This window comes from Polypterus senegalus, chromosome 3, assembly GCF_016835505.1.
Source record: "Polypterus senegalus isolate Bchr_013 chromosome 3, ASM1683550v1, whole genome shotgun sequence".
Lineage (NCBI taxonomy): Eukaryota > Metazoa > Chordata > Cladistia > Polypteriformes > Polypteridae > Polypterus > Polypterus senegalus.
Window position 1 is genome coordinate 33,106,432 of NC_053156.1, and position 17,853 is coordinate 33,124,284.

At 39.8% G+C, this 17,853-nt stretch overlaps 1 protein-coding gene and 1 long non-coding RNA gene across 2 annotated transcripts in view; one reads left to right on the plus strand and one right to left on the minus strand.

The window, feature by feature from the left end:
• Nucleotides 1-394: 394 nt before the first annotated feature.
• LOC120525001 (claudin-7-B-like) lies at nucleotides 395-17,749 on the minus strand. The gene is made up of 4 exons (XM_039746922.1): nucleotides 17,108-17,749; nucleotides 6,558-6,722; nucleotides 2,134-2,218; nucleotides 395-1,666 (listed from the first exon to the last, which is right to left on the minus strand). Exons 1-4 carry the CDS (start codon nucleotides 17,328-17,330, stop codon nucleotides 1,495-1,497), a joined length of 645 nt encoding a protein of 214 aa, XP_039602856.1. The 5' UTR covers nucleotides 17,331-17,749; the 3' UTR covers nucleotides 395-1,494.
• Nucleotides 6,731-17,853, plus strand: part of LOC120525003 — a 43,037-nt gene continuing 31,914 nt past the window's right edge. Inside the window, exon 1 of the long non-coding RNA XR_005632879.1 lies at nucleotides 6,731-8,932. This is a non-coding gene — a long non-coding RNA (uncharacterized LOC120525003). The remainder of the gene's footprint in view (nucleotides 8,933-17,853) is intronic.

Genomic DNA, 17,853 nt, shown 5'->3' on the forward strand with positions numbered 1-17,853 from the left:
AAATTTGTCATCTGGTGCAATCATAGCACCTCTGGTGAGGATATCATTAACCACATTCGCCAAGTTTGACAGTCCCTTTGACTAGATGTTATGTAATGCCACACTGGTGCAAGTCAGCTGGGTTATACGGTCTTTTATAAATTTGTGAAAATCCTGTGCTTATACTTTTGAGTGGCACTGTAGCTATTGAATGCTAACCTTAAAATGCTTTTTTTTTTGGTGTTTAGGGAAAAAAAAAAAAATTCACTATTGGCAGCACAGGTCTTTGAGCAGGATGAACAATATTAAAAGTATAAAAACAATGAATTCACACAAAGATATGTATTTGTAGTGGTCTCTCAAAGAAAATATAAAATCCTGTTGAGCCAACTCAAATTAAAGAGCAAACAACAACTTTGAGAAAAAAAATTTATTTACATTTTACATATTTGATCCACATTTTAAAAAATTAAAAATAAAGCCGTTAAATAAGGGTTACAAAGCTGGTTTCTTAAACACCTAAAAATGCGTAGAGAAGATGGTAAATGTTCTTTAGACACTTTTTAAAAACAAAACAAAAAAAAAAAAAAACAAAAAAAACCTAAATCCACACATCACAGACCCAGCCACCAAAGTCGCCTGAATATTTCAAGTAGATAACTGCATTTCTCATCCCATAACATTTACACATTCTTTGAATTGAATGGAGAATTACATTTTCAGGACTTAAACCAGTCAAACATGCAGCTTCACTAAAGACTCCACTTGTCTGTTAAAGCTATGGGCTGGAGTGAAGATTACACAGCAAGCAGAACTAAGAAAACCTGAAAGGGAGGAGTGAAGGTAGTTATGTCAATCCAAACATCAAAAATGGGCTAAGTAACCTCACCATTATCTTTTTTAAAAAAAAAAAAAAACACAAACAGTACAAGTGACTTGTACCAGCAAGCAGGTAGCCAGGAGAGGCCGGACGCCTCTAGGCAGGGAAAATGTTATCATCCTGGAAATGTGGCCAGGTAAACAATCCTGTTTGATTAAAAAGATCATAAATCCTCCAAAAAACACCTAGAGGATTCACCTTTGCTCGAATTTGATATCCATGGCACCAGACAGTTGTATATTGAGGACCAAGAAACAAAAGTTCCTTACAGTTGCAATCTAACACAAAGTTTATTGAAGCCCAGTCAAGATTTTAAATGTCCTATAGGAGTGGCACTCATCTGCTTATATTCTGTAAAACTAGCACATGCCACTTTAATGTAACAGAACAAGATGACCTACTTATTACACTAACCCCCTTAAATTGTTTATTTAAAATAGCAAAATTTGACCCCGACCCCCCTCCATTCACACACCATTCCCATTGAAGATGGGCACCTCCCACTTTAGTATTAAACACCACATGGGTATCTGAAAGTGTACAGAGTTTAAACAAAACCAAAGTCCACATTTCTTTAATTAGGTTCGCTTCAGCCAATGGATGTGCTAGTACGGTGGACAATTCGTAGACTATTCTTAAACGTAATCTTTGCCAACTGAGCTAACCGGCCGACCCTTGGATGGTGGATATTTGGTTTTGGCACCTCCGCTGTTGCGTCTGTGACAAGAACAGGACATGAGGCCACCTCCAAGCAAAACCAAGAAGGAACCTGCCCAGGCTATGAAAATAGCAGCTCCAAACTCATACCTGTAAGAGGGGGGAGAAAAAAAAAAAAAAATTAAATAGAGAAGGCAACCCTAAAAAGAAAGCATTCAGGCCATGCTACAGTGATTGTGCTTTATAATCCAGCAGGAGGGCCACTAGCCAACACCCCAAATCTGAGAAGAACGAGGAAAACCACATTAAAATAAGCAAATTAGAATATAGATTAAACAAAAGGAAACCATTCCACCCATTAAGATAGTTTGTTTAGCTAATAGCTAAGCAGTCTCAGTATCTACTTCAGATAATTTTTTAAAAGTTCCAAGGCTTTTACTTCAATTGTACATCTTGTTAGTTTACTCCAGAGTCAAACAACTATGTTAACTATTTGGCTTCAATGCATTTCCCACTAGTGTCCTAGTGAAAAGTGATTCATAAGCTGAATCTAGCCATCCATAAGGAAACAAACCTCTGCACAGAAAGGCATTTAGTGTGAAATACAGGATACTTACTTGGTGTTGACTGGAGTTAAGGGATTGTAGAAGTCCCGAATAATGCGGTTTGCAAACCAACAACATGCAATCATGGATGCCAACCCTGAAATATACAAAAAAAATCCAATAATAAGATTCTGCCAAGAATAGCTTACAATTAGGCATCAAACACCGACATGTGATCTTCGGCTACCATTGAACTACCTTCCGAATCTGGATTTCACTTAACCAACAGTGAGTCAGCCTTGTAGCATTCTTAGGGGCACACCTTCTTACTAGAGACAGCACATTATAAACTGTTACAAAATGTTCTACAATAATACTACAGAACATACTCTCATATACCATATATATTCTCAGAAGTTGTCAAAGTTTGTGGTGGTTTTTCAAACAAACATTCCTTGGACACATGGGGAAAGTGGAGCCAAACCAAAAAACACAAACCCTCCAGAATCCCTGTGGCATTTGTGTCTTCTTTAACATCTGCACTGTAAATATGAGCACCTCATGTGGATAGAACAGAGCTGTGGAGTCCGAGTCGAGGAGTCAGACAATTTTGGGTACCTGGAGTCGGAGTAGGCAAAAAGTTAACCGACTCCGACTCCTACTAAATTTAAATGGGAATTAAAAAAGTTGAAATGTCCCAATTCACAAACAGTCATAATGAACTCTGCTGTAAGAATAAAGCCCAATGCATGCAGTGCATAATGTTACCACAAAACGAACATGTCAAGTAACCATGAAGCATGCTTTTCATTGACTGTATGCGTCACTATATGGGATGTAATGCACAGGTAAGGTGCGGCACCGCTTTCCATTGTGTCGTGTTCCACTGTTACAGGGAACTGTGAACCTAGCCTAAAGCCCCCCATACATTTACAGATTTGTGGATGAAAATAAAACAATTGGGATTAAAGGACACCCAGGCACATCACTCAAGTGACTATCTTCAGAAGTTAGTGGAGGGTGTTCTAGAAGATTTTGAAATTAAAAAGGAACAGATGCTTGGTTTTGTGAGAGATAATGCTTCTAATATGTTGAGCACAATTGAGAAGATGAACAAAGATGAAGAAAGTGGCACAGAGTTATTAGAGTTAGAGGAAGACTGCTCTGAAAGTATTGTAAAAAAATGCAGAATACTGACATTGTGGATAACATTGTTGAAGCATTGAAGCTTGCTACTATTCACCATATGAGATGCGCTGTTCATACTCTGCAGCTTGCTATAAGGGATGGACTAAAAGATCGCCATGCAGCTACATTGATTGGGAAATTAAGGCAAGTAGCTATTTCAGCCAGGGCACCAAAAATGGATGCAATTTTGAAGAGACGTGCAGGAAAAGGAGCCATTTTGGATCAGACTACACGCTGGGGAAGCACTTATTTGATGGTGAAGCGTTTGCTTCAACTTACACTTCCTAGAAGAATTGGATAATGAGAATGTTGCTTTAACTGAAAGCCAGTGGGCACAAATAAGAGCTAGAAAACCTTCTTTCGCACCCCTTTACTGTCACCAAGAGGTTGCAATGTGACGATCTAACCCCCGGTAAATTCTTCTTGGAATGGAAGAGCCTGATGTATCGCCTGAACAAAAGTGGAGGGTTAATAGCTGATGGCATTGCATCTTCAATGATGAAAAGAGTGTCTTTTGCTGGACAATGAAATCTTGTTAGCAGCTATTTATGTCGACCCAATGAGCCGAATTTTGTTGAACAGTGACCAGACTGCTACAGCGAAAAAGGCACTCTACGATTTAGCAGTTCGCATGAGGGAATTGCTACCTGAAATACCTTCACAGAAGGAAGTTCAAAGCACTAGTGGTAACTCAGGATCATCCTCTTCAAATGAAGAGTTAGACTTTGATTCCTTCTTGGACAAAATGGAAGGAAAAGGAAAGCGACGTCGCATAAGCAATAAAGAACCAGTCAATGTCCAAATAAAGAAATTCTGGCAGGAGTTTTTTTTTTTTTAAAGAACTAAAGGAAGTTGAAAAGTATGATCGCTCATCAAAACTTAGTGTTGAAGAAGCCATCCTTGTGTATCCAGAGATCATTGGTGATGTGGCTAGAATTGTAACGGCAATGCCACCCACCCAAGTCAGTGTTGAAAGATTATTTTCCAGCTCTGAAAATAATCAAATCAGATTTAAGAGCTCTATGAAAGAGGATCTGGCTGAAGCAATTCTGTTTCTTAGAACTCTACACTGATTTTAGATTGCATTTAAAGGGAACCCGAGGTCAGAGGAATATGGAGGCTGCCATATTTATTTCCTTTCCTTTAACTGTACTCCAAGTTTAATATAGGTTTTCCAGATAGTTTTTAGTTCATATAGTTAAGCTTTTTTTTGTTTTAGAAGTTAAAACCACCAAAGAATTTGGTTTGTATTTTTGAACCAATACATTTCCTGTTCCTGATTTGTATGCCTGCTATTACTATCCAGACACTGGTTTAAAAACAAACAAGCAAACAAAACCTTGTTTTCATTGTGTTTTGTCTTTAATCTGGCATTATAGTAGAGTGTTGGCTTCCTAGCCAGTAGTTCTGTGGTGAAATGACATGTATGTTGCCTTCCTTTCTGTAGAAAATACATTAGCATAGTATAAACATACAGAGGAGTCGGAAGATTTAGAAACTGAGTCGTCGGAGCATTTATCTACCGACTCCACAGCCCTGGATAGAACAGAGCACAACTCCCTCAAGAAGGTAGTGCAAGAAAATGAATTGGGACATATGCTTTGTAGCCATATCTGGAAGTCAGGAGAGCCCAGGGATAGTTTGTAGGAGAAGGTGTCCTGTATGGGACATCACGTTACACATCCCAGAGTGGACACTGGGCTTGTCAAAAATTTCTACAGGAAAGACATACCCCATAAAACATGCTAAATATCAGCATCTCCACAGTAGAGTTTTAGGCTTACCAAGTACTCCTTAGACACACATGTATGTATATAATAAAAGGCTCCAATAAGGGATTTAGCCATATCTTGCCTCAAGAGCAGCTTGTTTTTTCTTGGAATGCAGTTATACAAGCTTTAGTTCGTTTATGATTGGATATCACACTCATCAGGAGAACTACATTTCTTGAAGGAGGTACAAATCTACTTTATACTCTACATGTAACTTTCCATTTACCAAAAAAAAAAAAAGCCCTACAAAACAAGAGTTCATCCTGGTTTTGAGAGTGTGGGGAAGATGGCAGTGTGAATAATCATCATTCCAGAATAAGAGACCATACAGATCAGCGTTTGAACCATGGAGGTAGGCCTGGTCCTCTTGATATTGCTTGCAATTATAAAAGCATTCAGAGCAATCACTGCATCTACCGACTCCCACAGTCCAAAGAAATGCTAAACTAGCTGTACTTTGTAGTTCGGTTTGTGTTCTGTGATGGACTGCCACTATGTCCATGTGTTTCTGCTTTGCGTCCTGCGCTTGCTGGAATAAGCTCCAGCTTCCCTATGATGCTGTTTCAGATAAGTGGGTTTAGAAAACCGATGGACACATTAAATGTGTTAGCTCAGTAAATTTCTCATTTCAAGAAGCAAATTCTCTTAAGTTAATTGAAGAAAATGCGCTGGAGTAACTGTAGGACATTTTTGACCATATGGGAGTATTATGGGTTTGAGACCCAGGTCCTGTCTACCGTGAAAGCACATTCAGTAGTGAGAAAAGCTCTACAAAATGTAAAGAATTATTAGCACAAGTGTGGAATATACTGTAGATGGCCCTGTGACAGACTGAAGTCCAATCTAGAGTGGATTCCCTGCTTGATCCCGTCATACTGGATTAAGTCGGCTTGGAAAATGGATGGATTGTTGGACATCCCAAAGATGCCTGCACATCATAGTTTGGATCCCCAACCAGTTTATGTATGGAGAGCATACACCTAACATACCTATTTGAATGGTTGAAATAGGGTGAAACATTTACCCAATTCCAGTTCCAAACACTGCTCAGGGATGCAGATTCTATGCTTTTTATACCAGGTTGTACATGGTCTTTGAATACAAGAGATATCCAAATGCCAGCTCCACCATAAATTCCAGCTTTATAAAACATGTAACATACTGTATAGCTTTTGTTGGGACTGGGTCAAGGAGATGCAGGTTTGTTATTCTTGACTGTTCCTCTTGATGCACCTGCACATCGGGCAATAACTGTCTGTCCTCTTTAGAACTTATTTGCTCATGATGCTTTGAAACCTTCCATCTTAAAAAGCTAAAAATTTAAAGCAAACTAAAAAAAAAAAAAACGCACCACCCCAAAACTGCATTTGTGATTTCATTACCTTCAATTACCTATTTCTCCCCTCTGAACTCCTGTGGGATTTGTAAAATCCCACCACGTGCAAAGAAATATACAAATAAGATACCATTTGGTTTTTTTGCAGTATCAAAATATTTTAGGACTTGTTAGGGTCACTGGATACAACAAATACTCACCTCCCAGGAGGAAGACTACTCCGCCCACTGTGGCTATACGCGCCTTACGCACTTTGTCATCACCACCGCAGTTGGTGCATTTCATACCCATGGAGCTGACTCCCATGCCAATCACGGTCAGGACAATGCTGAGCACCATTAGGGCACGAGTGGCCTGTAGAGCCGCTGTCAAAAGGAAAAAAAAAAATTAATAAAAAAAGCAACAGAACATGAATAAACCTACAGAAAGCATTGCTCAAGAAACCGCCACTCCTATCCACACACAAAATTCTAATTAAAGGAAAATGCATAAAAGCAGCAAAAGAAAATACTGCAAGAAATTATAAAGCAAGTAGACATAAAAGGGGTGTTCCAGTGGCACCACCAAAGACGACTCCGACTTTGTCAAGTGTCACGCAGTATGTTATATTTGATATCACCCATCCGTTTTCTAAACTTGTGTAATTAAGCACAAGTCAGGATACAATCCAAATGGGACACAATGTCATAAGTTATATAGCCAAACTCTCTCATATACCAAAAACATGTAGCTTATAGTAATTGATAATTCTAAAATCAGTTCTGAATGGGTGTGCACACACACACACACACACACACACACACACACGAGTGGTCACTGCATTTGACTGGCACAGTATCCATGATAGATTCCTTCCTCGAACCTAAGCTCTGAACCCGCTCACCACCCTAAACTGCTTTAAAGTAGGTTTGAGAATGTTGTTCCTATAAAGTTAATTTCTTCTGTACAGACAAGCCAGCAATTCTGCCTACAATCCTGGAGTTGCCATTTTTTTTTGTTGTGGAAGAATGCTTTTAAGAATGGGAGTACAGCATATGAGGACTTAATTACACACACCTAGTCATTCATACACATTTTAATGACATGTTAAAAGTAATTATTCAGTACTATTTTGGTTGGCTGGGGTCTGTTTACACTAAACCACCAAAAATCACTGCCGTAATAGCCATTTACCTATACTGGCCATGCACACATCAGAGGAAAGAGAACAATCTGCCCTAGAAGGGAAGATTACACCAGCTGGCCACAGGATTTATTGCAAAACTTCAGCAATCCGTAAATTTGCTTTTTGTACATGTATGCAGCATTTAAAATGTACAAAAGGAACTGTATGTGCATTTAGGTAAGAAATGCAACAAGCCCCATTATTTCAGAGTAGGAGACATTGGATCCTGCTTCTTACAAATCAGGAAAGGAGCAAGTAAAGACACAAACCACAGAGTGACTGAAGGCAGTTTGTGTGTGTATATAGATTTTTTTTTAAAAAAAAAACACACACATCACCACACATTCTTTTAGTGTGGACGTTGCCCGAGTCCACTGAAGGTCTGCTACAATAAAATTTATCAATTTTCCTCTCTAATATACGATTGTATAAAAAAAAAAAGGCTCAAAATCTCCATCTTTAGCTGGACTACTCAGATAACTGATTAATACACTCAGTACAGAAAACTTTTAAAGCCCACATTGTAAACCAACACCTCTAAATCTTTATTTTCAAACCTAAATCGAATTCAGGGTTAGCCTATCCTGGCAGCAGTTTTACACATTTATATATAAAAAAAATAAAACTATAATGCAGTTTGCCACAAGTTATTCACAGTTACTGTACAAAGTGATATTACTAAAAAGGTAGCTAATTTGTAATAAAGTCGTTTACAGAATTATGCTTGGGTATTCAATCTCCACCACACACACTGCAAGCATAAATGTTAAATATACACTTGCCCAATTAAACTAAACCATTACTTTGATGAATATCAGCTCTCAACATTTACCTACTAAAGTCTTGCTTGATTAACCTTTTAACCAAACAAGCTTAACCCATAACTAGCAGTGGACACTGGTTATGGTTTTACTTCCACTGGCATTGGCCCGTAAGCTTACTCTGTTCACTCCCAGTGCTGGTATCCTACCAGTGGCATTTATTGTACTGTAAATCACTTTGGGATCATGTCGTACTGGTAAATTTGCAAGTAGTAAGCCAGCTGCAGTACAGGAAAAGCAACCTTTAGTTTTCTTTGCTCAACTTCACAACCACCAACCCCACTTACAGTAATTCAGAACTAAAAACTTCAATACGTCATACTAATAGTGACTTGTGTGTAGGCTCCTCTGTTTAAGAAAAATCCACATCTTTGTTTTTGTCCAGGAGCAGTTCTGCCTGTTAATGGGTGTGGCACAAACCAGATGGAACCTGATTTGCCCCACCAACTCTATTAAGAACAAAACAATGAAGAGGAGGAACAGCAAAACACAGACAACATTGCCGGCTTCTGGATTCTATTGAGAAAGCCAACGGTATCCACACACCACAGCACTTCGCATGGAGGAAGGCCGAGGAGAACCTGCACCTGTAAGTGGAAGGGAGATGAACTTTGGGTGAATAAGAATTTCACACAAAGGTTTGTACATGTGCAAATGATGCTGGGTGTTTAATTTCCTCTTGCATTTTATATGCAAATCTGGCCTACAGAATTACCTTGTTTATAGGGCAACTTCCAGTGTTAAAAAAACAGGGTGTTTTTACACACTCCACATTATAAATAATACCACTTGCCACATTTAATGGTCCAAAAAAAAAAAAAAAAAAGTTGACAAAAGGCTCTGTTGCCAAGATTTAGTCAATGGAAAAGTTCTAATGCAAGTCGGAGGCCCTAGCAGCCTGCTCCTGTAGTCGGACATACCCAAAGACTCAGCCGTATCTGCAACTCAACTTGTGGACCAATTAGTTTGATTTTTCAAGTCATAGTAAAGTGAGAGCAGACAACCAATGAGCACCCATCTGGAAGTAAAATCCCTACAATGCAGTTAAGGGATAAAAAGGTTTACCTCACAGACAGGAGAGAATGGAAAGGGATGAAGCGGCAGCAATTTCAGTTTAAATGACCAAAGCTGAAAGGCACTCATACAGTGCCAGTTTCTATCAGGAACCGCTCGCAAACAAGCTTGAGGCACTTTGGAAATTGGAAACCGCAATGACTTCCCAACACAGTCATTTAAATCTGGCATGCAATAGGACATACTCAGATTATTAATGTCAGTTGTTAAATATGACATCCCCTGCAACTAGAGGTTGTGTAATACAATGCCGGCTTTAGCCAACAAGTGATCGCATTTTTACATTCTCCAGACAAAGTGTCATATTTTGAAAAATGATTGCCATACAACCCTGTGCCATATTATAAGCTTAAAGCAAAAAACACACCCTACTTGTGTTTGCATCAGCAACTGCTGGGAGACATTGGTTTAAGAAGAAAAAAAAAATGCTCAGAGACATGAAGGTAGTCAAACCCACAATTTCTCCAGGATTGCTTAAACATTTCTCTGTACTCCTGCTGGAAAAACTTGTACCCAACCAGATTTAAAACTATGCCCCTGAAACAGTGTTGGGCCGCAAAATATATATATATATCTCCCATAGACATTTAAAACAGAAAAAAAAATGTGATAGGCATATTTGCTTTCAATTGTTTAGGCTCTATTTGCTCAATGATAAAAGGTCCTTTAAGAATTTTATCTAAAGATATGGAAACGCAAACAAACCGAGATACTAAAAGGACTGCATGGCACTTTATATGGACGGAAAAATGCATTGACTTCTGTATGGCAAAGGAAAATAAAAGCTTGGCTTTGACTAAACTAATTAGTAGGACTAAGAGTGTAAGCAATCAGAAGATTTATATAAAGAGACCACAAATACAAAGCAACATCTATAGAGTGCACTGAGCCGATTTAACAGCTTATAAATTGACAGTGATGACTCCCAGTTTTAGCTTCAGGTTGGATAAACTTGGACTCCATCCATCTATGGATGTGACCCACTTACCTGGGGAGACTTGCCCATCCATTTTTGCGTTCAAGGCAGAACCACAACCTGTACAGGGACCTAGGGTCTTTAAAAGCTAAAATCAAAATTCTGAAACCCACAGGCCACACCTGTCTAACACAATGGAGCCTTCCAACAGCTCAATAATAGTTTCTTCTCTCTCTTCTCATACTTAACTATGATCTCAGGTAATTGATATCTACATACAATTCCAGAAAGGAGTGTCAGAGCCCCATCAAAAGTAGAATGATTAACTTTGCTGGACAAATTCAGCCTATATGGAATATTGATTCCACTGCATCTTTGTGGTGCCAAGGGTCTTTGAGCAAGAGGGGAAAAAAAAAACCCCACCAGCACTCAACAAGGCTGCTTTTGTACGACAATAACTTGACAAATCAAACGTGCACCCCAGTCAACCTCAAGGGCAGGGTTTCAACCAGCATGGCTAAGCAGCAAGAAAATATTAACCGGGGGAGCGGGGGGGGCGGGGAGGGATGGAAAAATCCAAAAGTGAGAATTCCATGTTTAGTACGAGAGTGTTGGCTTTTGAGCTCCATCCCCCTCATGATGTTCTTCAGGCCCTTTAACAGGGGTTGGGGAGGGGATATTGGGACAGCTTAGCTAAACAAAACAAACGGGATGGACTGAATGGTCTCTCCACTTGGTCAGATTTTTTTATAATTTTTTTTTTTTTTTTGGATAATGCATAAAAAAAACAAATTGGCAAACTCCATTAAAAACACCAAAAAGTAAACACTAATTTTAATTCTAAGCAGCCTCAAACCATCTTAAACACACTTATTGTATTCATTTGCCTGAAGTCTTATACAGTAAGTTGCACTTGCTTGACAGATATCAAAGTCAGATCAAGAACGGTGTACAAGCTTCCCAACGTATCTGCAGACGCTCCCTTCATTAAAAAGGGCATGTACTATGCATCACAAAACGGCAAAGGCCTTCAAGCACATCATGTGGCACTTGAAAACTTAGAATGCAAACATCTATTTTCAGTGTATGTTGTAGGCTTATTCACTACAGGACTGTTGAAATTAAGTGTTAGCCCCTCAAGTCAAAACTATTGCTTTGAGGGACAGTACAGATACAAGACAGGAGAGACTGGTGCAACTGCAATGGAAATCAGAGTGACCAAACTCATTAGGTGAATTAAGTTATTCCTCCACCCATGTTGATGCTCATAATTCAAGCTAGTAAGGTTGTGCAGAGGCTCTGTGCACACACACACGCACACACTCCAGCCCACATTATGGTGTAGAGGAGAACTTCAAACCTCAAAGTCGTGGGTTTAAAATTCACAGTACAGACACTGTGACCATGAGCAAGTCGCTTCACCTGCCTGTGCTCATATTGGAAAACCAATGCAACCGATGTAGGCAAAAAAAAAAAAAAGGACACATCCTAGTAAACAAAACAACTGCATATGTAGATCAGGAGGAATTAGACTGCTCAGGTTTGAGAGAAAAGGAAAACAGTGGTGAGAGTTCAGCTCCATTAAGGAATATTTCAGGTAAGCAAGGTAACCAGTAAATTACTTTTAGGCACATTATTCATTGTCATGTTAAGCACCATTATGTGGCAGATTGATGTAGAATTTTAAACAAGTGTTGGCATTTGCTTCAGGGTTTAAAATTTGTCAAAAACAGATGAATGACTGTGCTTTGCATTTCAACATTGGTCTCTTGAATGAATGAGAGAAAGATATGATATAATATATAATCTCAAATAATTTGAGACTGTACATTTACATTTTCAAAAGCCATTGTTTTACTTTGCCTATAGTCAAACTTTTTTTTTTAAAAACTTCAAATATCAATATGTAATTTGGCCAGGGGTGTATAAATTTGAATAGAAAATGTATAAATACATCAATGCTATTTAAAATTAGCTCAAACTGGGAATGGCCACAGCCCCTTCTCCCATGCTGGTCTAGCATTAGTACGACTGGATTTATACAGGCGATTGGGACCATGATTAGGTTATGCTGTGGGCAAATCAGTTGCCAGTACCTTCAAAACCATTATGTCACCTTTTACACCAATGTGTACATGACTAGCATTCACTCTGCTAGTCAAAATGGAACATATATATAGCCTTGCCAAGCAAGCCATTTTAGACAAACCGTACAAAAGCATGGACCTATTCTAAAATGGAAGGTACCTTAAAAACAAAGCAGTTGGGACAATGCTTCAAATGCACTCCCATACTTCCTAGGACTGTGGTGCACACACACTGAACGGAGTCCGTTCACCCATTTCCTGGAACCACACAGGTGGAAAAATCTAAACCCAGCAGTAGGAGTAGAAGGGATGGGACGGGAGTCCATCATACAGCAAACATGCACATTAAGTACATGCAAAGACAAATTGAGTGGGGTTGGTTGGTTGGGGGTTTTTGGAGTTTCTCCCAACATGCAGTTTTGGGAATTCCATACAATTTTAGCTAAAAACCAACTCGCTGCAGTTCAAATCCAAACCACTTATCCATTTTACCTGATGTACATGTACAAAGATAAAATTAGCCTTGCATAAAACCTTAAGGCAGTCAAACAACAAAACTTAAAGCTGCGGTTTGAAGCTTCAGGCACCAAAAAAAAAAAAAAAAAGAGGAGGAGACCACACCATTGGCAGACATGATGCACAATGTCACACAGCTTACTTTATAGTGGAGTGATTCACCCATCAATAAATTCATTAAAATGTGGCGGTTACACAAAAGAACACATTGCACATGTAGCCTAACCAGACCAACCAGATTGCCTTTTCGCCCAAGTGACAAAGAGGCCTTGGGAGGACTTAAGTGTCTTAATTGTCAGACAGCCCACACTTAAATCTAGCAGATGAAGACCAGTCACATGACCCTATACAATACCCGATACTGAGAGCAGAAGCCAATGCGATTTTAAGATGAACATTTCCTGGAATTTGGGTCAAGTAATGCAGCGCAAAATAAACCACCCCAAACTACATTTATGCAAAATTGTCAGGAGCACTGTAAAAATTGACATAGCACAACAAAGCGTGGACACAAATTAAATGCTTAACATTTGCACCCAATGTAATGCATATAGATAGATTATGTGAGCTAGTTCAACCCAATACCAACTGTGTGCCCCTTGGTAAGACACTAGCTATAGGCAGGTTAATACCCAAAATGCCTCGGGACAAAGTACTCTACTCTACTAATTCGGGACCTATGCAAACTAAACATTATAGCGTTTATCATAGTGTACCCGATATTATCCAGTTTAGCAGAACAGTGAGTAGGCAAGTATTAGGAGTAAGCCAATTACCAACCCACACCTACTAACAATGCATTCAGGTGTAGGGGTTAACAATTCCTACATTTACACATAGCAGAACTAGATTTATGATTCTATTTGTACAGTTTGTGGTGCACTCTCAAACACATTGAACTTTTATCCTTTGCTCGCTGCAGCTATGGATCATCCTACCAATTGACTCTCAAACAATTCCTAAATCCCATCCCACATTTCCAACAAAGTCCTAGTGAGACGGTTTACCATTTCAAAATCGATTGTGTCAGGGTGTGCACCAAGGAGGGGTTAAGTGGATAGGGTGACAGTGTATGGATCATTCCTGCCTTGCACCCAGTGTTGACAGAATAGGCTCTAGTGGATACTCAATTGATCAGGCAGGTTTGAGAATGTCATACCAAGTGGATTTCCCTTTAATGCTAACATCATTATGCAGCCATTTATTTAAAAATAATAAAACGCCCAACAGCTCACACTGCTCCACTTCTGCAAAATTAACCAAGGACTTCCTGACTTTCAGCTACCTGACAGAAGGGAGACACTGGAGGCCATTTGAAATGTTTGCACCCACGCCCAACTTGTAAATGTGCCGTTGGCTTTACAAGTTAAGCATGGCTGTATCCCTTCAAAAGCTTTTTAATCATCACTCTCAATCTCATCCTTCTAAAGGCCGAGAACACCAGGTTTCAGAAAAGCTGGTCTTGGGGCTTAATTAGTGGCCTGGATTTGGGGGGAGTACACCTTCATGACCCCCAGGTCACACATTCTCTAATGCATTGTATGCATGACAAATAAAGCATGTAAACCAAATAAACATTCTCAGACCCAGCTAATGCATTACATTGTTATAAGCAGCCAGAGCCTATCGTAGCAGTACTGGACAAGGCAGAAAATCTTGAAAAGGAATGGCAAACCACTGCAGGGCCCCTCTTACACATATAGGGGCAACAAGGAAATATCAGTTAAACAAAACCTTCAGGAGTATCTGGAGGAAAAAAAGCACACAGTGGGAGACCATGTAGCTTCCACACAGAAAATTGGGTTTGAGATAAAAATCAAGAGCTGCATCTATAGCAACTACGCCACCAGGCACTACACCACTGTATTGCATGAAAACATACACTCTACAAAAACAATTAAACAGTGACAGGGTAATCAGATACATTTATTCCAGCCTTAACCATGGGAAAGGCGCTATATAAATAAAATGTATTATTGCTACCACCACCAACATAGAGAACTAGAAATCCCAGCTTTCTCAATGTTGGCCAACATGACTATTTAGCTTAGATGCAATCTAACACACTTGAACAGAGTGGTGGCTCTGTAGCAAAAGTATCTGGGCTGGTTTGAATCCCAACAGTGACAGAAGGAATAATGTCCTTTAACCAGAAGTTTGCTCCAGGGGCCTTGTAAAACAGCCGACCCTGCACTCTGACCCCAAAGAGACTCTGAAGATGGGGTATGTAAAAACTGACAAATCCCTAATACAAAAATGTACATAATGTAATAAATGTAACCAATATATGGTGATTAAAGGATTGGGGGCAAAGGGGTGGGCAGTTGAATTGTCATAATTTTTACATACCAAGTGCTGCTGGTGTCATGAGGAATTGGTGGAAAAGCATTTAAAATTAACTGCTTGGTTAAAGTTTAATCCATTAGCCAGTGGAGCACACAATGTTATTGTATAAGCAACTGCCCACTGCAAATATGACCAAAAACAGTCTAGTCTTGTACCTAGAACCTCATACCTAAGATATCCAAATCTACAAAAAAATATGGCTGTGATGCTCTAGAACACCAAGCATATTCAATGATCTCATTGCTGCACAAGAAGCCAGAGACTGCTGTAAGGGGACATCTTGCAATTTGCAAACAGGAGGGATACAATAACCGTACAGTATGTATTAATTCATGTTTACAAATCAAGGGGAGACCAACTACTCCAGCAGCATTACAGAGATGGGCAGCAACCAACCACCAGATGTTTGGCTCATATTTATGGCTGTGGCATACCCGGACTTAACGGGAATTTTTGGAGGACTTCTTAAAAAGTTGCCCCATACACAAGCAGGTGTAAGGATTACAAACCAATTTAAACTTTTAAAATTGAGGTTACTAAAAACACACACAAACCTTTAAACAAAGCTAACTACAGCATCAGTATCCATTTTCCCTACTAAATTGCCAAAATAGGCACATCTCACGGGTATTTTTGGCCTTGCAGCCAATATTGCCACGCCAGGCTGAAGCCCCAACCCAACCTCCAGGGACAATACTTTACTGTAGTGTGAATGAATGGGTGGGTGTCAGAGAGGCAACTAGCTCATCTAGGCATTGGCTTCGTTTGTACCAAGTGCTCACAGCTGCCCGCAAGTAAAAATTAAAGTTTCCCATGTTAAAACGTACAACTCAAACTCGATCTTCCTTTTCATTATGTGAGCATGACATACTATAATATAAATTAGTGACGAGCACTCCCATAGGTGCTATTAAAGAACACCAGCACGAGATTACAGTACATCTTAAAAATTTTAAACCCTGATCTCCACATCTTAAACGTAATAAACTGAGCACAGTGGGATAAGAATAGATAATGTAAAGACATTGAAAGCATTTTTGGCCGAATAGACACATATGTACAGCCCTATATGCGGCATTTTTAGCAGGGTTTAAAGAGGCGGGTAGGTTGGGTGAGGGGTGCGACCTTATTTAAAATCTTTTTTAGTGATCGCAGTTTCCCTGCAGGGAACCGGTTAGCACCTTGGCTGTTTGATGACGTCATGTGGCCGTTCAAATTCCAGAACAGGTTTGGCCAGTACAGTCCATCCCTCCACCTCCCCCCTCCAAATTTAGGCGCTGTGAAATGCAAATCCGGCGAAGCAGGAGCCAACAGCGGAGCGCCGCTAATACGAAAGAGGCGTTCAGAATTAAAATGAAATCAGGTTGGCAAAGTTTAAAAAAACAAAAAAAAAATCCGTTCCGAGCCCAACCATCTTCCGCATTTGTAGGCGTAGGCTACCACTACAGCGGCCCCGGCATTTTTTTTTCTTAACCTTATTACACCGCCGTCTTAAAAACGGGTAGAATAAAGTTATAGGGTAAACAAATTCTCCGAAATGTGCCTCAACTAAAAAACGATTCTCAGACTGGTACTTAATATACACGGGATCGGTTCAGTACCTGTATCACTTTCCATAGTTGAAAAATCAAAGTGACTTTAGGCGCCGTTTAGTGGTCACTGAATAGTTATACTTCTGTACGATAAACGGTTATTTTGTAACACGTTAAATAAAAAGGTATTGCGGGGAAAAAAAAGATACAATAATCACACCAAATTCTTCGCGGTCAACTAGTGGCATACAAGTGACGGGTAAGGCTTCAACAAAAGCCGCTTTTTTACTTACAGTCCAGCTGAAGGATGGAGTCGTACACTTTGCATTGCATCTGACCGGTACTCTGGAACGCACAAGACATCCACAATCCTTGGTACATGGCGATGGCCGTGATGATGTTGTCCCCCACATACGCGGACATTTTCCACTGTGGCATGATGGTGCCAACGATCAGCCCAACACAGCCTATTAAGGCCAGTACAAAACCTAACATTTGTAACCCGGAGTTAGCCATCTTGAATAGAGACTTCTAACAACAACAACAAAAAAAATAACGCGAACTTGGCGATTTTCTTAAATAAAAAAGCGGCACCAAAAAGTTCTTTTTCAATTTACTCTCAATTAGCTATCAGTTTCAATCGAGTCAATGTACACCAGTGTCTTCGTTAAGCGAGGCCGCCAAACTCCCGACTTGTTTTCTTCGTCTTTGTCCTCTACCACCTGGCGCTCAGGTAGGGCAGAAAAACAAACTCTACGGTGACTCCAAAGAGCTGTTCAAAAACACATCGATTTTTGTACCCTTCTTTCCTGTGTGGCTTTTTTTATTCTTTCAAAGCAGTGCTGAGTAGTTCAGAAAAATAAAAATATTCTTTATGGAGAAAGAGCGTGATCGATCCACCTGTTGTCTCGACCACACCTTGTACTTATAATGATGCGCCGCGGACGCGCACTTTTATCCCGGGGGGCGGGTGCGCGCGCTTGAGTTTCAGTGTAGTTTCGACTCGACACCGGGAACAGGAAGGTGGGGGTGGGACGAG

What these genes read in the sequence shown, in the direction of transcription:
- LOC120525001 (XM_039746922.1), bottom strand. Translation starts at nt 17,330, where the DNA reads ATGGCTAACTCCGGGTTACAAATGTTAGGTTTTGTACTGGCCTTAATA. An exon ending in CTCCATCCTTCAGCTGGACT is followed by an intron (nt 6,723 to 17,107) that starts GTAAGTAAAAAA and finishes TCCTTTTGACAG; the next exon opens with CGGCTCTACAGGCCACTCGT. An exon ending in TTAACTCCAGTCAACACCAA is followed by an intron (nt 1,667 to 2,133) that starts GTAAGTATCCTG and finishes CCCCTCTTACAG; the next exon opens with GTATGAGTTTGGAGCTGCTA.